This window comes from Scleropages formosus, chromosome 9, assembly GCF_900964775.1.
Source record: "Scleropages formosus chromosome 9, fSclFor1.1, whole genome shotgun sequence".
Taxonomy (NCBI): Eukaryota; Metazoa; Chordata; class Actinopteri; order Osteoglossiformes; family Osteoglossidae; genus Scleropages; species Scleropages formosus.
Genome location: NC_041814.1, coordinates 20,933,966 through 20,956,479, shown reverse-complemented (window position 1 = coordinate 20,956,479; position 22,514 = coordinate 20,933,966). Strand labels below are relative to the sequence as shown.

Genomic DNA, 22,514 nt, shown 5'->3' with positions numbered 1-22,514 from the left:
TTTTATAAAATTATTTTAGAGGGGAGTGTGGTGGCACAGTGGGTTTGACCTGTGCCTGCTCTCTGGTGGGTCTGGGGTTTGAGTCCTGTTTGGGGTGCCTTGCAACGGACTGGCGTGCCATCCTGGGTGTGTCTCCTCCCCCTCCAGCCTTGCACCCTGTGTTGCCGGGTTAGGCTCCAGCTTGCTGCAACCCCGCTCAGGACAAGCGGTTTCAGATAGTGTGTGTGTGTGTGTGTGTGTGTGTGTGTGTGTATATGTGTGTGTATATTTATTTTAATATTTTATACAAGAATGACCATCCCTATGGGGTTCATATACTTTCAAGCAGCACTGTGTACTATATTTCAAACTTTCAGGCACTGTATCATATTTATACTTATACAAAGGCTGTTTTTTTATTGTGCCATTTGGTTTTCTTATACAGCAATCTATGAGCAGTCCTGTGAGGCATACAAGCACCTTGGCAAGACATCGGATACCTACTGGATTGATCCAGATGGGAGCGGCCCTCTTGGTCCTTTCAGGGTCAACTGCAACATGACAGGTGGGAGACAAAGCTTGTGTTTTGTCTCCAGGAAAGTATATGCAAATGCATGCAAATGTATTAAAATATGTAATAATAAACAGGAGAACTGTGACATGCACGCAGTTTGCTGTTACATGTAAGATGTAATGAGTGAAGGTAAAACCTCAGTAAGCAATAAGTAGGACAAGAGAGGTGATGAGCCTGAAACATTATAGATCCATCCTTCGTCTGCTTCAACACCATGTTCAAAAGCATTCAGAAGCTGACAAACTGCTGGGATCCAGGTCTCAGGATCAGTTTGTCTTATTTTTCTTACCTGAAAGCATTTTTTTTTTTTTTAAAAAATTCCACAGTGGTCACAATTACTTCTAATATTAATTTCATGATAAAGAAATTGTTTCAGTTTTAGGCATTTAGAGATATATTATATACAATATATACATTGTATTCATTTACACAGAAGGTCATATTGATCATGATAATCAGACAAATTTTGTGTTAAAAGAAAATTAGTAGTTAGTGAAAAGAGACCACCACAGACGAGATGTGTTAGTTCATTGGATCACATTGTGCCTTGTGTTCAGATTAAATATATATATATCACTACGTATTACAGGAGATCAGTTGTGCTTGTGACAGATTGTTTTTTGTAAGTGCATAAGTCTCATTTTAAGAATTTTTTTTTTTAAATTTCTGTTTTCACTCTATTACACACACACACACACACACACACAGAGCCTGAAACCGCTTGTCCCGAGAAGGCTCGTGGCAAACTGGAGCCTAACGCAGCAACATGGCACAAGGCTGGAGGGGGAGGGGACACACTCAGGATGGCACGCCAGGGCCTTGCAAGGCACCCCAAGCGGGACTCAAACCCCAGACCCGCCAGAGAGCAGAACCTGGCCAAACCCGCTGCACCGCCGCACCTCCCCACAGTCTATTACAGTACAGATGATATTGTGACATCTTAAAAAGGACTTATAGGACTTCTTTCCCCAAAGGCATCTTTGAGCAGCCTGAATTTTAACATGAAAATCATAAAGAACAACTCAGCTTCTCCATGCCTATCTCTGACATTGACTGACTAATCTAAGTCACTTATTTTCATAAATGTAAAGGACGTTTTATTCCTGTGAAACCAGACCATAAGGCATTATTAAAATTGTGAGCCTACCTGCCCTTGTATAAATTCATGCAAGCAGCCTTAGCAGTGGAGGACACGTCAACTAGCAGTGAACAAGAGAGATAAAAACTTAAAATGACATTTTTCCCCAAGACCCACACAGCTCTTTATACATTTGATTACACTAACATGATCGGCATAATCAAAAGCAGCAGTGAGGTCTGAAATAACTAAAACAGAGAGTTCATTAGCGTCAGCCTTCATTTTCAGATGATTTTGCTGCACTTTCAAGGGCGGTACTGTTTTTCAAGCCTCAATCAGGCAGACCTTTTTCTCAAGACTCCATTTGCTTAGAATAGTTTAAAAGTTTAAAAAATTATTTATAAAGTTCTCCATAGCTGTAACAAGAAAAGGTACTTTAGAAATGTGACTATAGTTAACACAGCTGTCTTGAGTGTCATTATAAGGGCCTTAATGACAGCAAATTTAAAAGAAGTTGAAATGTCCCAGTAGCAAAAGTGATATTTATGACAGGACATTACTGCACCCTTCTCCAGGCACTTCTTTAAACAGTCCAGAATGAATAACATAGAAGAAACAAGTTGGAGAATTTGTGCGAATCACTGTCTCCATCAGCTAATAAGAAATAACGGCCCTCCTGTTAAACTACTCTTCAAGACGGCAAATGAGCCCCGTTGTGGAAGGTACAGCCCAAAGAAACCAAAGAAGTTCCCTGATTAAACTGAATAAAATGTGCCATAAATGTCCCAAAACATAAGTGTTCATCAGCCATTTATGTCCAGCTGGTGTCCAGAGCTTTGTGACTGACCGGTAGGATGCTTCCAGTGTGAGTCACATTATATGATAAGTCGGTTTTCTATTGGCTGTAACGCTGCCCTCCGTTGAATGACGATCCAAATGAATCATAATTATCAAGCAGGATTAATATCGCCTTCAGCCTGTCACAGCTCGAGGTGTCAGAAATCATGAAAAAGAACTTTCTAATGTAATCGCCCACTTAAAGCTTCAAATCAAACTTCGTTTAGCCAGCAAACAGTACTGAAACTACTGAAGTATTTGCCCATTCACTATCCAGCTGTCCAACGCAGGGACACGGTGGTACGGTGCTTATCCAGGAAGCAGGTCACATCCCAAACAGTATGCCAATCCATCACAGAGCAATCATACTCACACAATGATTCACTCAGAAACATTTATTAAGGCTACCTTAGAGTCTCCAGTTGACCTAAATCACATGCCAAAGCACAAACTCCACAAATGTAATCGGAGTTTGGACCCACATCTGAACAGCTAGCCTAGGGACTCTGAGGCAACAGCACTTCCCACTATGCCAGTCACTGCTAAGGTAGTGCTTACATGTACCATCAAATATCACTAGACTCATTGCTGCTTGCAAAAATCTTTCACTAACAGCATTCTTTTTCATGGCTTACTTCTTCACACCTTGGGCTGGAACTGAATGTATAAAAAGTGCTTTATACACCGACCTCAAAGTCTTCATCCACATGATCTGCATTGCAAAATGAGGCGGTTAAAGAATTTTGCCTGATCAGCTGTCCCCACTTCAGAATAAAACCAGAATACTGGTGCACATAAGTTTTGTATTCAATAGCCCAGTAATACTGTACAGTACGTTCCACAGCAGTGTGCACGAAGGGTAGCCTCTGAATAGCACTTAGCAAAGTCCATGGACCAACTGATGTCAGACATTGCTGAATGTGCGGTCTCCAGTATGATAAGATCTCATCTCACAGCATGTTTCCAAGTCTTCATGCTGAAATTTGTATGTATGCAGTCGTCCTCAACAACGTTTTTAATGCCAGGAATATTTTCCCAATTTGAGGCAGAAGAGAAACAGATGCATCCTAGAAATGCTCTAGAGAGAGACAGACAGAGAAAGTGAGGGAGAATTTCCTTCACACCTGGAGCATCCCAATGGTAATCTGGGATGCATTGCCACTGTTGACATCAGTGAGTATATCCAGCTGTCAGCTCACTGCTGCAGGATGCTGGGTGCGAAGAGGGGTGCCCTACACTTCCACAGCTTATTTTGGATTTCATAATAAAGTGGTACCATGCTTGTTGTACATTCAGTCTTTTTTCACCAGCGCTGCACAGAACACAACAGTCATTCAGCTTTGCCTCAGACTATTATGTTTCTCCCTTTCAAAATAGCTTAACCATTTCTCGTAATATTTCACAAGAGGGCATTTATGTTTCTGACTATAAATTCAGGATCTGCAGAATATACATTCAAAAAACATAAGTGTCCTGAAACCATCATTATTGTCAAGACTAAGGCTTTAAAGTACCACTGGGATTCACTTGTTTTGTGTAGTATTTTTAACCTCCTTTGTCATCAGAACACCCAGTTGTTTACCACCTGAAACCAGTATTACTTTGGATTCAGTTCTTTACCCTAAATAAAAATAAAAAAAAATAGTTCATTCAGAGAAATATACCTGTTGTCCCAAGGAAAACGGATATATTTTCCAAAATTATTTTAAGCTAACTGAAATTTATGTCAGAAGAAAAAATGGTGTAATCAATCACTTGCATTCACTGAAATGAACTTGATTTTAGTTTCTTTTCAAGTATTCAAATGTTAACTCTTAAGATGTTATTCATTTTTATTTTTTATACATTTTATAATTGTATCATCTTGAAAGGCAAGCCGTTTTAATTTGTGGAATTACATACACTGTAGACCCGACATCAGGCGGGCGGCGAGGCCCAAACTTTCATGGTGCGTTATACTTTACAACACGAGTGACGAAAACAATAGGTCTACTAGGTATCGTTCAAAAGGTTTTTCTCAAAATGTCTTTTTTTTTCTCCACCGTAGGAATGTGTTGTACTAATCGTTATATTACATAACTTTACCTTTCGATTTTTCGGAAACGTATTTAGGAACCAAGCAGATTTGAAACATGTGGAAAGGAATTGATCGAAAAAACATTTGTGGTCCAAGCTCTGACCCCGTTATGATTTCACGTAGTTTTAAACCCCTTTGAAATATTGTTCCATGGGGAATTTTACATTTATTCATTTAGAAGACGCTTTTCTCCAAAGCGACGTACATCTCATTCGAAGATACAATGTGTACATTACATCAGAAGAAAGAGAGACTTTGATGCAGGCGCGTGATTCTTCTTCCCACCATATGAATTTGACTATTTTCAATATGTAAATTTTAACAGCTCCAAGCCATTGAAATTCATAATATTTTAATATTTGTTTCAAAGAGCATTCTACTTGAATGTCGCGGAATTTGGTATAAGATGTCTTACATTTGACTTACATTTTCAAGTTCTTCGGAATTTCAAGTTCTTGTAGTATGCCTTTACATCCACCACAGAATAAATAATGTGCAGTTTATCGGTGCGTTACATGAGAAGGAGGTGATAAACTCAAGTGAAACATTTCTATAAATCTGAATATCCGAAGAAACCCACTAACTGGGAAATAAGCCAACTTGCTGAATGTGTCCATTGTTATTTTCAGAGGACATGGTGTGGACGACGGTGATGAATAACCTCCCCCCTCAGACATCCGTGACCGGCTCCAGCAGGGAGAGGCGTACGGTGCTCCAGCTCAACTACAGCGCCTCCATGGATCAGGTGTCTGCCATCACCAGCAGTGCGGAGCATTGCGAGCAGCACGTGGCCTACAGCTGCCGCATGTCCCGTCTGCTCAACACGCCAGGTGAAGGATATGAATCCATGCGTGTGTGTATTTCTGTGCATGTTTGTCCTGTGGCAAAGCATGGAACTTCTAGAAAGTGGCTGCTATACTTTCAGATGCCAATTTCCCAGGATGCTTTTAGACTGAGTTACTTGACATGTTGCGATTCGCAGTGGTTGTCCGTAGCGAATGCGATTTAACATTATATTTGTTGCCGAACTTCCAGTATTGGCCACTTTTAAATGCGAGTTGAATGCCGTTGAATTTTATTAAGGCTCGTCTTTTAAAACTCTTTTGTCAAATGACGACAAGTTGTTGGACACTCTAAACTCCCATTTGCCTTTTCGATACCTCCTTGGTTTGTTTAGCTTACGCTTTCGAAGAGTAGGGGGTGTAGCCTTTTACACTGCTTTCCCTCTACTAAGAATGTACTAACCCAGTATATGGTGCTGAGCTAGTTGGGAATCCAGTCAAACATTTGACTAAGTCTGCTTCTCCAGTACATGTGACCCTGAATGTTAAGTGGGTGATTGCATTAACTGTAGGTGTGGATGAATGAAAATCCCTGTTCCAACACTAATACATGTAAATGAAAAAAACGGAGAAGCTTTTGATGAGATCACCTTTTTAGAGAGGTGGAACATTGCATTGCAAATTATACATCTCACTGATTAATAGCCCATAGTCAGGATAACTTAAAGTGCACTGCAAGTTCCCAACTTCTCTGTATCTTTGGCAATAGAGATTGAATTGGTAGATACGTTAATGGACAAAATTAAGTTTGTTCATATTTAAAGCATTGATTTTAATGGGATCTATTAAATATTCCTCAAAAGAGCCTAAAAATTAACCTTACAAAGAAAATAAAACTAAAGCTAGGTATTCCATTCTCATTGTCCCCATGATATTTCGGGGCATCATCTTATTTATTTTTTGTTTTATAGAGCGTAACTTTGCCAATGCTCATACTCTTCAGTGGAGGACACCCATTTTTCTTTGAAATTAAGGTTTTTAATCATTTAAACCTCCCTATTGACAGAGCTGTTAGCATGGAAAGTAATAATGAGATTTATCTGCCCCGAGTCGTTCGGCTAATGTTGTCGGCATGAATTTCTTATTGACTCTCTGTGCAAGGCGGTAATTATTCATAAGTCACAGGAAGTGCGGCGGAACTTTGTTGGCGGGAGAGGAGATCCCATTAGTATGTCTGGACACGAGCGGCTCCGGGCCCCCACACGTTTCACAAAGTGCTGTACATTAAGATCAGACAGCTAACCAGCCGGACGTTTAGTACATTACCCCCCGCCCCCCCCCCCCCCAGTCGCCTCATACTGTCAATATTTTATAGTGATTAAATTAAGGAAATACTTTAGGCACACAGAAGATTTATGATTTTATCTCATTGATGTTGTTTGCATTTGTCCTGCCTGTCATCTTTTGCAAGGACCTTAGTGTTCAATGTCACCATTATTTTAATATTTGGCTCTACCTCAAGAATATCTAAATTAATTGGTGTGATAATGAAAGGATTTGTAGTGATTTGCATTAGAATGCTAATGCACACAATTTGACATATAGTATGGCTCTTGTACATACTATCATGCTTTGGTGTGTGGAGTTAATTGAGAATGTAATAAATCCAGGCTAGACAATTAACACACCTGGAATGCATAATTCCACAGAGCCTGCAAAATTCTATTAATTGTTTGCTCTTAAACAGAAAGATTGAGGGAGAGAATAGACAAAGTGGAGAGAAAAAATCTCCAAAAATATGCTTTATAAATTGACTGTCAGGTTTCATCGAATTACATCGAGCCCAGGCATTGCACTGCCAAATGAAGCGTTAAATCAGAATTGTATCCAAGGTGCATTAAGTTCAGTAATTGAGGACTCACCCTGTAATTGTTCTAATTTCGTGATTCTGCCCTCTCTGCTTGAGACTGCACTTGTTATTCCACCCCTCTCATTCCGACTTGCACCTGTCAGCACTGCAAAACCCTATCTTCTTGACCTCCATTAACTGTCACCTGCGGAATCCAGGGTTTCGAGATGTTCGGAGTCACCATCCTCCTCCTTTGTTGCTCCGTGGGCGCTGTCACAGACATAATGTTTACAGCAGCTCCCACAGAGGTTACAAAGCATCCCTTTTTATTAAAGTGGTGCCTGTTAAAAAGCTAAATTGCATGCTTTTTGGTCTGTAATTATATTTATTTAATAAAGAGAGTACTTTCAAGTTTAATCAAATATACAGTGCCTAGCCATCTGGATGTTATAAATAAAGCGTTCTTTGACAAAAGTCATATTTTACAGCTGATGTGTAAGTTCTGTTACACGCAGACATTTAATGAGTAATTTGTGGAAAGGATTTTCATTTCTATTTTTTCCAGCATCACTAGTGTAATTTTCATGCATAGACTGACAGCTCATTATAAGCACGCATATCTTGTGATATTCAAAATGTTCAGCAGTGTAATATATTATTGCATCTGGTTTTGTTGGTCGTGCAATCATATATGTTAAGAAGTGTGGTTAATTTAAGTGTTCTCCAGCTTGGGTTGGATTTTACCCTTTTTGGTTGTGATCCTGTTGATCATAATAGTTTTGTATCATCATTTGTGTGCAAGACAGGTAATGAACCAGTTAGAGATTTTGCCTTGAACTTGAATAATCTGTGTTTGAGTCCCCACTATTGCTCTAGTTAGAAGAACATTGTACTTACCTTGAATTACTCCAGTAAAATTAGCCAGCTCTATAAAATGGTCAAGTATTCTAAGTAGCTCAATAAACAAGCCGAGGATTGAAAGTTTCCTTCGAGAAAATCATCCGCTAAATGAATAAACGTGAAGCCAAGAACTTGGATAAAACTGCTTGGGTCAAATAGCTGTCTTTCTTTGGTAGCAGATGATCAGTGCATTGCCGTGTTCTCTGGGTTTCTCTTCTTTGTGCGTTCAGACACATTGATTGTGATCTGTCTGTGCAGCAGCCTTGCTGGATTTATCTGAAAAGACTTTCACCTGGAACAGCAGCTTTTTGTTTTCCCATAACTTAATGATCATCCACACCTGGGACTGCAAATGAGGCCTTTCACAGGTTGAAAATACTGTATCCTGCTTTGAAGTGTTGGGTTTGCCTGCCTTCTTGCTGAGATAAGCGCTACACAGTGACTGAAACAATGGAAATGCCAACAATGGCTCCTTGTATCCATGTATTACACACCTATGACAATATTCCCTGAGGACCATCCCAGTCGGCCTTCAGAAGAGAAACCCTTCCAGCAGAGAAGGAAGGATGCCTCGTAGCATGTGCAAGGTAAAACTTAATGCTGCTACCTGATTTAATGTTCAGTGTTTGTGAAGTAAATTGTTAGCATCTTTTGAGCTAACGGTGTTGTTTGCGCTAACACCTGCAGAAGGATATACAAGGTATTGTGAATTGGCAAAAGGGGTTGCTTTCGGTTACCTGAGAGTGGCTTTTAGCTTGTAAGATCAAGCTTTTGTTCTTGTAATTTTTTTTATCTGTCATTATTAATAAAACAAGCACTATCTGTTGCAGAAGCAAACGCCTATGTGGTGACATATGTGGCTGATGTACCTCTGACCTCTGATGGAGTTCGTGGACACAAACTATGCCAATACAAATGTGATCACCCTATCACAGACCTGCCAGTCTTTTACTTTGCACAAGGTGTGGAGTTCCTTACGCCGTCACTACATGAGCACCCAGCCATTTGTCAAGACCTCAGGTGATGGAGAACTTGTCAGACTGTATCACGCTGTTCCACTTCTCAAGAGTCCAGAGTCATGCCCCGTGCAGCCCTGGAACTGCAAAAACAGGTATTGGCAGGTGTTCATGAGCAGTTTGTGCCCTGGAGCTCTGCCTCTGCATCCAGTACCAGCTCTGAAGTTGCACACCCATCATTTTTGTCAAAGCAGGACTGGGAAAATTCTTTGGTGACCCACTACAAGGAGTTCCTCGCTTCCACCCCCCTCTGTGAGTTGTCATTGCCTTCAAGGCAACCCTTCATTACATACTGGCCATTTCAGCATCCTGTTGTGGAAACACTTGTGCTTGGAGGACAGTGTTCGGAGTAACTGAGGTTGCCTTCCTCAGCCATGTCGGCTCAATATAGACATGGGGAGCATGCATTAACAGTTTTTAGTCCTCACAGCAGTGGCTGCCGGGAAGTGTTTTTCAGAGTTTTGATGAAAGAAAATGTACCCACTGTGCTTTTTTTTAAATTCAACCACGTGAAAAGAAAATGCAGGAGCCATTCAGTTGTGGGTGGTATGGCTGTGTCAACAGTAGGTGGTATTAGCATGTATCAATATGGTGGTGCCACGCAGCTGCTGGCATTGTGTGTGTGTGTGTGTGTGTGTGTGTGTGTGTGTGTGTGTGTGTGCGTGTGTGTGTGTTGTGGGGGGGAGCACAGCATGACTTGCAACGGGCTGGTGTCACACTTATGATGTGAGCTGCTTTGCACCATGGTCTTCCCTGAAGTGGTTTTGAAACACTGCCACAGAAATTCAGAAGGTTTATAATGATAAATGGTGGATATATGACTACAGAAATCCAGGTTGCATTTTATCTGATTGACTTACTTACTACAGTATACTGTACTTTTACAGCTTTTCATTCACAGTTCACAAAAAGAAGAAATTCAGCCTGTTTTCTCTGACTTATATTCTTTGGTTAGATATTTATCTTTTTCAAACATAACTTGACCACTTGAAACCGGATGCCATTCGTGTTGGTTTCAACTCAGAGATTTAAAAAGAAAAAATGTGATTATTATTACAACATTAGTTTAATCCTTGGCACTTCCACTAGTTTCAGTAAGAACAGAATAGTAATTTATTGTAAAATGAAAGGATGATCAACAAGTTTTTTGCTTGTTTAAAACCACCTTCAAGAATAATTTGTCTATCTATTTAATTTAATATTTCTCTTGTTAACCATAAGGCAATGGCACACTATACGGCGGAAGGCAGCACATGGGTACATGAAAATGAAGAGTGTCGTGTAAATGTGCTGTCATAACAATCAGAGCATGACGGGGCAAGGCTCATTTAAAAAGAGCGTATTAAAAATGAAGACTGTATGTACTTTGATGTCCACAAAATATTATCACTTGAGCAGCTGCTTATCACTTGACATGCAGATAACCCTGTTCATTTGTTTAACAGTGTTTCCATTGTGCTCACTTGCATATCAGCATTTCTGTGAAGAAAGCAATAAAAGATCAAAACATATGGTGAAGGAACTCTCTAGACGAAGAGCAGGAGCATTAGGCCTTTTTAAAGAGTAGTAATTTAATTTTGTCTGACTGTAGGGCTGAGGAGACTTTTTGACCACCTGATAATGTGTTTGGTTTAAAGCTTAAGCCATTAGTGTTTTTTCACATGGACTGGGGCAGAGTAAATGTTTTTAACATTAAAATGCTGAAAACACATTTTCTCTCAAGGGATCTTTTTTGATCTCTTGACACACATTTGCCTCTTGTTCGCTGCAAATGGATGCATTTTATCTTTGGGTGATTTGGTATCAGACAGTCTAGAAGAGCAGCCTGTCGATGCTGTGTTCACATTGTTTGGATGCATTTCAGGGATTAAACTGCAGATGAAAAGATTTGATGGTGAAATATTGTCCTGTTACATATAGGGTATTGGCCTCTAGGTTTGGATTGTCTCTTATTACACGGTGCCCTGAAGGTATTCCTGCAGTGATTGCTTTTACAAACCAGGCAATGTTTTACTTTGCAGTTTCTTACTAATGCGGCAGGTACCATCCTCTATAGTAACTTTTCCAAGAGTTAATTTTACACTTATGTTGTAACTACAGCGGTGGCCAAAAGGGAGTCCACCTGTAGGATTTCTTTTTTTTTTTTTTTTAAAGTCAGGTTTGATCAGGAACTCATTCAGTATGTTTTCCTAGCTCTTCTAAAGCAGTCCCCATAGATTCAAAACACTTGTGGATTGCTTTGTTTTCATTCTTCAGTCCAGTTAACACCATGCAGGTGTTTCCTAGGTTACAATTTTTGTGTTATGTGTATTTTGTTTGGTTATTTTGTATATAAATGATAAATTATTAACAACATACACAGTATAAATTTTCTCAGGCAAATGGACCTAAGCAAAGTCCTTGTAAATGTGAGAGCTGTAGACTTCACCTTTGTTCCAGGAATGTTCTGTTGCTAGCTAGGTTATATCCTTGGTGCTCCTGCTCTTTTATTATTGGAACTGCTTTGTGGTGTTTTTTTATTTTTTATTTTTAAAATCATAGTTACTTTCAATATAACACTTTACTCATAAGCATTGATGTTCAGCAAAAACATTTTTACACTTTGCATATGGTGTACATCAACTCATTATTCTAAGGAGTTTAGAGATTACTTTCTACTGCAGATACTTTAAAAACCAAAGCCAAACCTAAATAATATTATTTTCCTTGTACTAACACATTAAAAGCTACATTTCACTGAAAACATGTATAATGGAAGAAACTCTCAAGAGGCAAATTGCTTCTGCTAATGAACATTGTAACAGCATGCTGATTCTATTTATATACAGTTAAAATTCTGGAAGAGTGTTGCTAATTATAAATACTATAGATATTATTAGACTAATAGATAATGAATAAAATAATGAGATGTTTATTGATTCACAGTTCATTTAATTTTATATGTGTATGGGGAAATTGTTCACTCATAATTGATTGCATTACTATTTATAGAAAATGTTTTATGTTGCAGAGACACCGTCTGGATGTAAAGCATTTTAGAACATGTTTTATATGGAAGCTAAACTAGTATTACGTTTTCATACAAATTCATTCCAAATGTAAAGGTGCCCCATTGTGCTTTGTTTGAAATATTTTCAATCTAAAAATGCAAAATATATGGATTTACAGCTGATCATTCAGTTGTTTCTATGGTTTCACTGGAAGATGCTACAGTAGAACATGTTCAAAGTTAATGATCAGGCAAGATAACACATCCCAGCTCAGAACTGAAGTCATTTACATGGCAAAATTTGCTACTTGGGTTTTGCATATGAAAATGCATCATTACCCTCAATAATGTTGTCGTATGTTTTATTGACAATGTCATGTGTCAAAAACTTACAACACCTCAAGAAGTCACAGGCACGGTGAACGCCGACACAGCCGGTCGTGCTGAGTGAAATGAACAGAACATTAGCCTGGTGACAGAATTTGTTCTGTGGAAATATTTCACCCAGACTCAGGCTGACAGGGATACCCATGCCGCTGACTGGTAATTCATAAGTGCGCCAGCTGCCCCCCAGGAAGCGAAAACGAATGATGTGTGAGGGAGCTTTGAAAAATGAAGCCCCTGTCTTCCAGTCCTGAAGCTCAGAGCCAGGGAATGAGTCATACAGAAGACGATCACTTGTTTGACTCGAGCAGAGTCCCTCAGGGGTATAGCACTCACCCCTTGGAGGCCTCATGCCTGGGTGCTTACCTTTGCTTTTTAAAAATCCATGTTTCATTGTGTGTTCACTACACCAGATTACTCATCTGGGACTCTGCTCCGTCCATCCAGAGTGCTTCTTCCTAGACCGTGCTGTATCCAGGATTGGAAGGGAAGAAGGTAATTGTAACAAACGGAAAAAAGAGTTTGCCATGCTTACAACTGCCAAGCTCACAGTCTGTTTTTTCCCAGCCAGAAATGGTAACTTTGGTCATAACAATTGGATGGACATTGCCATGGAAATGCCCACCCCTTCTCTTGCCCCCAGCATCATGGAAACTGTATCCAAGAGGCCGCTCCAGTTAATTGAGCTGGGCGGCCAGCACGCCATGCCATCGCTCGCCTTGCGAGCTCCAGATGGTTTAGGACAACACAAGCTGCTTCATTATCAACACGGTCACTGGGGTTTGATGCCCGCTGGCGCAGAGGCTTCATAGTGGGCCTGTGAAACCAAAAAGAAAAAAAAATGTGCACACACTTCACCCGCAGACAACTAATCTCTCATTTCTTTTCCTTCGGCCTCATTTTGGATTGTGTTCTTTTGTAATTAAACTCACCAGATGTGGTTTGACTAAATTTTTCTTAGAACAGGCAAAAAGTAGGGTTTAATTCAGTGCTGTAATTAATTAAAGATAATGCCCAAATAAATGAAGCAATTGCTTTTTTGTCTTTTGTCGTGACCAGTGGTGAAACATTTGAGAGTACAGTGCTTAGTTTGGCATTCGTGTAATAATCGGTTTTTCCAAAACTGAGTATTGCAATGTTTTCAGTACATAGTTGCATGAAAAGTGCAGTTTTTTTTTAGTTCAAATACAAGGAGCAATAAACTGTCACTCCTAAAAGTTTCAGTTTTTCCTTTCTGAGGCTGGCCAATGCTATTCTAATATGCAGTGTGTGTAAATATATTTTTCCCACCAGTTTTTATTACTGTTTATTTCTACCAGTAGTGACATGAGAGCATATTTAAAATGATTGTTCAGGTTATGCCAAGAGGCTGTGGCAGTAATGACTAACTAGACCCTACAGTAGGAGTAAAGCTGTACATTTTCTTCAGTGTGATCAGTCCGCTCCATATCCAGTTTTTCATGATCTTGACCTTGTGTTAAGACCAGTTTTTCTAAGATGTCATTGGCAGGCCATGTGTTTCTTTTAATCCTTTTGAAAAATTGATCCTCTTTCTCATTTATGTCCATTGTTTGATTCTTATGTACTAGTCATAAATTACAACTAAATTTCAACCATGTAAATATGACTTTGATTTGAACAGTTCAAAGTGTAACAGTAAGAGATCTGTGTGAAAAGGCATATGAAGAGTCCATATTTTGGGAAATAATATGACTGGATAACATATCCTGTGTTTCCAGTATAGACTGTGGACCATCACAACCCTGTACTGGACAGGAAGGTTGCGATAATAGAGGAAAAAATTTTTAATTTTTTTTTTTTTTTAAAGATTAGTTTAAAAATTGGTTTTTGACAGTTAGCTATGTGATTGAAATGTTATACAAATTTTGTTTTGTCAATCTGTACTTGACATTTACTTTCTGAAATTCTAGTACCTTCTGCTCTCAGATAATATATGAAATTCATTTATTCAGTTTACTTCAGCTTTTCGGTTTTTTTTCATTCCACTGTCGAGGCACACAAAAGAGCCTTTTGCGGAGATTCCCTGTAATCCCTAAAAATGTTTCATGCAGAATTTGGATTGAAGGTGTGGGCCAGAGTATTCCTCTGTGTCTGGAAAGACAGATACTCCTGTCTTTAACACACTGAAAGAGACTTTGGGCAATTCACTGTAGACTGAAGTTTAAAAACCAGCAGTATTGTAAGCCAGTCTGTGTGAATCAATTCACTTCATAAATACCTTATTAGTCAACTCTCTGTCCTCATATAATTAATAAATCTTAGTTGTTTCCACAGTAGATCTCTCTGGGAGTAATTATGTTTGTGTTTGGAGAATAACAGTGACTGCAGACAGTGAAAATCAATCATGACATTTTTTCAAAGACATAATTTTACAGAAGTTTTTCAGCATAGGAGGTGCCATTACTGAGATGTCAAACTGCAGATCATTTAGTTCAGTTTGTTTAATACATGTTCTTAAAAATTCAATTACAGCCAAAACCTTAACCTTGAAATGGGTTGACTTTTGCTCTGCAATCCCTTTAAATTTATGAAATAATTGTCTTCTCACTAAAATTGAATTATTAGCATACTTAGAATGATTCAAAATACTATTATTAATTACCTTTTTGTCAACTTGCATAATGTAAAAGTAGGCTTTCCATAGCTTTTAATATATATATATATATCCCGAAATGTAGTGAAGCAGTTTAGGATACACAAACTGTCATCTACATAGCATCTGTTTTTTCTGGTTTGTTGCTATGCTCTCACTAACAGTGTAACTTGAGGAAAGTATTCTATTACTCACTCTTTTGTTTTCTTCAGCGATTGTGCTAATTAGGTTTGCTTCAGCTCTGCTGATGTGACTAATTCAAGCTAATATACATGTTCAAGTGTCTAATATAGTGGCAGCGTAGGTTGGAGCCTCATGTATGAAGGCCCATGGCATAAACACTAATGAACCATCGTAATTTCACTTGTATCTATGATAAAATGGCATACACATTTTCAATACATCACAAGTAGAAATACTTTTTCTCTTACCCTCTTGCTTTAAAATTTTATAGTATATTCACCAGGCATGCAGCTGATGGATAACTCAGTGAAATGTCCACATCCATAACTCATGAAAAACACGTACTCTTCCAGAAGCTTTCTGAAACATGCTGACGAGAATACAGATGGATTATACCTTACAATACATTGTTCATCAGCTGTGTCAATTTTGCTAAATATTTTGTTAATTGGCATGTTCAGAATCATGGACACTATGATAGTATTTCTATATTAGAGAAACCCTCTGTCCCTAGATTCCTGAAAATAAAATTGAGTTGTTGATGCAGTCCTTAATGAAGTCTAAGGAAATGGACGTGGAACTTCATGTTTTCTGGTTCAAGCCCCTCTATAGAGACCCTTGAGCAAGGTAGTTATCCTGAATTGTTCAAGGATAAATACTCAGGGGTATAAATGGATCAAAAACTATAAGTTGAAGCATCAGCTAAGCAGTGAATTAGTAATCCTCTTGCTTCAGACCAGTTCTGTTCTTTCACATTGCTCCTGCAAAATTGTTTGCTTCCAGGAGGTTAGGAATATAATGCATTTATTGCAAAGATCTATGTCATTTTTATTTCTTCACTGATCTTTTTTGCAATTTTGTGTCAGATTTCATGGGACAGTGGGCACCACAGTGGTTAAGAAGATCCTGCTGTACAAGCACATATTTTAAGCTATATGCATTGCTTTAAATAAAAGTGTCAGCAAAGTATCTTCAATAATAATTTTTCAAGGAAAAAAATACAAGTTTAACCTGAGTACTCATTAACAACTGCTGTCTGCTGTGCTTCCCATTTCCACAGCCTCTCCAGGCATCTCCAGTGGCTTTCTTTAAATGCTGAAAAAAATGTTGCACTCTCTCAGTACCATTACCAGCACTGTCATAGTGACACCGATTTTCATCCCTGACACCTGGATGCTGGATGTGACTGCAAGACACAGCTGCCTAACACCTTGACCTGAATTCACCCAGTGAGTCCGGTTATGGCACCTCATTCCTCAGTCTCCTGATAGCTTGTTCTTTATGAATTTGACAGTCAAATCAGACGGAAAATTAACATCAAAGCTTAACACTGTACATTAGTCAGTGGACAAAATTGTAAAATGTTCACGACAGCAACCTGTCACCTCAGATCTTGGCATGTCCTCCAAGACCATTAACTCATGAATGTCCATCATTTTGAGGAGAATTTTGGCCTTTTGTAGCCATGGTTGGCCATCCTAACTTGCACTGTGTTATCAATTTTAAAATGTTACGTGGATGCGTGCAATGCAATGCGCTGGAGCAGCTACAGTATAATAGTAATCATAGGGCACGAAAGAGCAGCTTCTTCAGTGCCTTGTATCTGAGTCTCCACCACGCTAGATAAACCGACTCCCTGCACCTTGGTGCCTCCAAGTCATAGGTGTGTGGTTCTTGTCTCAATGAATCAATACCATTTTAAGCAGCTTGCTGTCTAAATAATAACTCTAATTAAGTAATGAAAGCTTGAGAGACAGAAATCCAGCACATTTCCATGGCTTCCTGAGGGTGGGACAGGAATATAATTTAATTCTTAATTGAGTTCGAATGATAACTATTAATTTTCATTTTAGTTTTCACTGTTTCCAGGACAGCTTATGGTGTTGATACACTAAGCAGCTTATAATGATTTACTATTTAAATAGCTGTATAGTTTTACTGGAGCAATTCGTAGTTAGCACCCTGCTGAAGGGTGCCACAGCGGAGGTGGGATTTCCTCCCAGGTCCTCAGATTATAAAGTAATGGCTGTAACCCTATGCTTCAGACTAATATAACTAAGAAATTAATCAAATACTATTTTACATACATCTTTCATACTTGGTAAAGCATTCCATTTGATCGAATTGGCTCTGCGGTGTCTATGGCACACTCAGAATCCTTTGCTGTCCCAAATGTGTTAACAGTGACGGTTGAAAATTACAAAAATTGAGCACAGCTATAGAATTTATGACTGTCTCATCATTTCTACACTGCCTAGCATGAGAGAAGTACAGCTTATTTGATTGGGAAAAATGGAATTTGTTGCAGTATTATATGTAATTTTTTTATTGATTTATGATATCGACTCAGGTACTGCGCCCAACTGGTTGTAGTTTTGCTCGCATATAGTGTCCTCTGTGGTATCAACCTGCTGGCTTTGTATGCTAAATTTTCAAAACTAGCACTGGCTTTCTGGTGCTTGAAACCCCAGATTTAACCTTCTGTCCACAAAAAAGCGAATCCCATTTATAATGACCTTTTGATCAGCACCTTTGTACAGAATACAAGCTTCCATTTTATCCGTTACTGTTGTATAATAAATACAAATCTCAGAGGTCTTAGGTCAGATTGGAGCTCATGACATTCTGCTTTGGACAATCCTTGTAAGTTTGGTTATATACACTAACACAATGGTGCATGTGTTGTTAAGTTAGTTAAGCTGAGTTATACTACATCAGTTTCCTAGATGCTAGAAAATGTCTGACTCTTTTAAGTTATGCTCCAAAAAAGTGCAGTGACACCAGATGGCTTGAACCCTTCTAGGCAAATGCAACTATATAAGCTTGCTTGTAAAGCCATATCAGCTTTGCCCTTCCATGCTGGCATTCAGTGAGCAACAGAGATAAAAGCTGAATGGGAAAATACAGCATTTTCTGGAGTTGGCTGTTGGGGTGGAAGGGTGCCCCGGGCAGGGTCTGGGTCAGAACCTCTGCTGTCAATCGAAAGGCAAGAAAGCAGCTCTTTGCAATTGTATGGGGAAAGACTCAACAGCAGCCACCCACACTCATGGAGAGTCAACTGAAGTGATCACTTTTTATATCCTTGATACATAAATGGCTCTTAGAATGCTAATTGTTTTTAATGTTACCAAATGGTTTTTAAATAAAGCTTAGCATCTACACAAAGTCCTGAATACCTAAATGTGCACCATGCCAGTTCAAGTAAAACTTCTGTGTAACATAGTTTATTATTAGAATACCTTCTGAATGTAAATGTCTTGGAATCTGCATATTTTCTCTCAACTTGCTGGTTTTATTGAACTGCTTTAGCTCAGAGACGTATGGAGGGGGTACAGCTCCTCTCTGCTTCCTGTTATTAGTATGCCGTTTGCCCTGAGAGTGTCAGTCACAGGTTATTCTCCTGTGGGCCTCTTTCTTTCCCTCACAGTGGGTCTCCTTTCCACTGGTTTCTCAGGTTCGTTGAAAGCAAGCATGGTTCACACTTCTGCAGTCATGTGATGCCTTGTTCTTGGAAGACATGAGCCCATGACAGATCTGCCCCTGTGCTGAGACTCCTGTTTGCACAGGACAGTGGTTGTGTCTCTGCTGTGATGGGAGAGCTTCCCCGAGGTCACTGGCATGACACGTGCTGTGGAGACCTTCTCTGTTTCCTCCATTTCATTGCTTATTGAATGGAATCCCGAGGTCATGAGATACTCTTGCTTCACACTTACTTTAATGGCAATGCAAGAACTTTTGCAGTGATTCAGGCATGATGTTTTCCCTTAACATGACCTGTTTTGCTTAGCTGACACTTTATTTAAATACATTTGCAAATCTATCAGTTTATACGCTTGGGTGTTTTGTTTCCGCATTCCAGGTTAAGTACCATGCCCTGCTCCTAAGTAATGCAGTAGGAAAGTGCTGGGACTGTAACCAACAACCTTCATGTTGCAAGTTTTGTGATCTTAAACATTGTGCTGCCTGCTACCTGCAATCTGCAGCCCCCGGTTTTAGTCGAACAAAAATATTTTTTGGAATGTGATGTATTTATATTTTCTCTGCAATGAGAGATAAGCCTTAATGCTGTGTCCACTGGACACATTTTTGTTAGCTTTCACTGGCCTTAAAGATTCCAGGGTTTCTCATAGTCTAAATGAGGCATCTCAAAACACACTTCACCTTGCGTTTCCTCTTGCTGCAGTGACATTACGCTGATTTTTTATTTTTACTTTGTATTTGTTACCAATGCTATTAGTTATGAGAAAAAGTAGAACAGTCTACTATATTGTGTAATAAAGTGGCGTGTGAGCACAGTGGGTACCACTGGTGTCTTACAGTGCATCAGCTGGACAATCGGGTATTGGTTTGAATGAATCAATTCAACTTGACAGCATTTAGCTATAATGGGTTTTGGAGAAAAGTGTCTGCTAAATAAATAAATGTAAATGTAATGAACTAACCACAGTTTTGTCAACTGTCCGCCTATAGTACACCCTTTTTTTTTTGTGGAAAACATTTTCACTATATTGTCTTCGCTATATCCTGCCTTAAATGATGATGACCCAGTGTTACACTCAATACATATACTCAAGATTATAGTACATTTACTTCAGAGCACAAAAAGTGAAAAGAGACAGTGTGATGAAATGGTCACCATAATGAATCTGAGAGACTTAAGTGAGCTCCTCTCAACAAAATGATACTGAACATACAGATAACAAAAAAGCAATAGAAGTGAAAGACTATTTCACTAATATAAAGACATGATGATACATGGTGCAGTCAGTATATTCAAAGAATGGCTGCCTTGTGGCGCTACTGTGAAGCGGCAAAGCAGTGCCACACGGTGGCCAGTCTTAGAATTTAGTAACTGTAAGAAGAGTAAAGTATGGCCTATACAGCTGTTGCATTTTTAATTGCTATATCACTTGAACCTATGTTGTCACATTTGATAAGTGGTTTTAAAATTTCTAATCCATCTGCTGTAAATACAGTCCCCAGCTGTTCTTGTATTTCTTATTCCCAAATAGAAGACGAAGAAAAGTAGATACTGTGAGTAGTCAAAAAAAATCTGTCAGATCACATACAATCAATATGAAAATGCAGTGAAGTCCCTCATTTGGCGGTTCTGCAGACCACTGGGAAATAGTTGTTTTCAACAACTGCACCAATACCGTTCACTAAGTGCTGTCTGCCAATTATTGCATTAGATGGCGACTAGTGTGCCAAATGTTTTTGTGCTTTTTTTGTTTTTAAACGTGCGTCCATCGAGAATAAGAAGTTAAATAGGGATTTTTTTTTTCCTCCTGTCACTCATGTATGTCTTTTGTATCTTTGATTGTCAGGATAGAGCTTGTGGTGTATCACTGCCTACTTGATGTAAGCAAGATGTTTCCACGGTATGACAGTGCACTGTTGGAGCTCAAGCATCCCTATTTTTCCTAAAGCTTTTTAACTTCTAAGTGAAAATAAATTTCTAAATGATTCAGTGCATAAAAAATGGAGTAACACAATAGGGATTTTGGAATGCTTCATTCTAATTTATCATGTTACCATGTTTTCATAAACTTTACAAACATTCTGGACAGCCCAACTTTCTAAAGTTTTAAACTTTTAATTGCTTTTTTAAATTAAATGTAGGGCAGTGTACTCACTACTTTTAGCACATAGCAGAATTATAAAGTATTTAAAATAAAAAAGCCAAGCTTCATTTTTTTTTTTTTTTTTTTTTTTTGCACGCAGGTAGCATAAAGCCTAGAATAGAAGTGTTGTGGTAGCAGTAGTTTCAGCAGACTGCTATGGAACAAATCAATATGATAATCTTGAAGGACAGAAATACTGTTTTTATGAGGTACGTAGCAACATGCGTAATAAAAATGGGCTACTTTGGTTGTTAAGAAAGCTCATTTTTTCATTGCAATGTTAACTTTGGCTCCATCAGAGTTAATTTAACTCTGAAGATTTTCCAGTTGATACAGTAAGAGTGTTCTGCCAGGAATTTACTTATTGAATTCCAAAAGAATGACTCCATCAAAGTACCGCAATAGATCTTAGTGGATTCTATCTTGGTCCTTTTGACTTTTTTCTTGTGTGGATGTGACCTGCTTGGGCACCAACTTTTCTGTCTCTGCTGCCTCCCTGATAACCCTTGATCATTACTTTGTAACAGTGGATGGATTTGTTTAACCTTCCAGACCCCCTGAGTCGGTGACATTTCAAGCCTTTGCTTTATTTCACACGTTTGAAGACATATCCTCCTTACTGATGGTATCTTTCTTACAAGCAAGTCTGCTGGTTATCATTCTCAAAACTGGAAAAAACTATGGTTACAAAAAAATAATAATTAAATATAAAATAAAACCCTTTTTGTTTTTAAACCTGTATTGCTTCATTAAAAACTGATTTGTACAAAAAATTTAAACTGCTATGAAATATCAAGTAAATAAAATGACAAATAACATGATAGTATAAATTACTGAAAACAAACCTAAGCATCATCATAAGGTGTTATTTTCAGAAACACTTTCAGCTTTCTACTAATTGCTTCCCGCCTCCCTGCTACCTGCACTGTTATGCCATAAAGGCAGCAATACACTGTAGTAATTAGTGTTCAAACATGTTCAAAGGGTCAGTAGGTTCATTTTGTTAGTCTTTATGTTTAGGCTCTTGGGAAGCTAATAATTTGGTTAGTAACACTTACCAGATAAATTTCTGACTTTAAACCAAGTGTTTTTGATAGATTAAAAATCTAATTTATCTGCCTGATGTTAAAAAAGGGATATTTCAGCCATATAAACTGTACTTTTTATGTACTACCTATGTCCATAAATCTTCCTCTCCATGTGTTTATGTGTATTTTTATGTGTGTGTGTGAACGGTGTCATTAAGAAAATGCTCATTTTCTTGTTTTTCAGTTTCAGTCTCTATTAATTTTCATGATTTTATGTGTTTTTTTTTCTGGTCAAGAAAGCGGAGGATGGCTCATAATGTGAAAGCAACAAAAGGCAGTATGTAAGTCATAGTTACAGATGATATGGAGGCTTAACTGACTCAGGGTCTCAGTCATTCTTTCGTCACAAAGCCCTTTTAATGGAGTTACACATGAGAATTGCTGTACAGTTATGTAAAGCAAACATTTCGTGCTTTTTCTGCAGTTTTTCTGGTACATTTCCTGCACTATCCGTATATGAAAGCCTTACTCTTTCAGATATGATTAAACTGGATGCTGTTATTTCTGCTGGTAAATTTCCAAAATCCTGGTACTAGGCCA

General features: G+C 38.6%; 1 protein-coding gene across 2 annotated transcripts in view; it reads left to right on the top strand.

Moving 5' to 3' along the window:
• The window catches only part of LOC108935522 (contactin-associated protein-like 2), a 300,803-nt gene that overhangs the window by 198,838 nt on the left and 79,451 nt on the right, over window positions 1-22,514 (top strand). For both annotated transcript variants that reach the window (XM_018754213.2, XM_029254781.1), the window contains exons 12-13: window positions 425-544; window positions 5,175-5,375. In XM_018754213.2, the coding sequence (XP_018609729.1) occupies window positions 425-544; window positions 5,175-5,375 (321 nt within the window). The remainder of the gene's footprint in view (window positions 1-424; window positions 545-5,174; window positions 5,376-22,514) is intronic.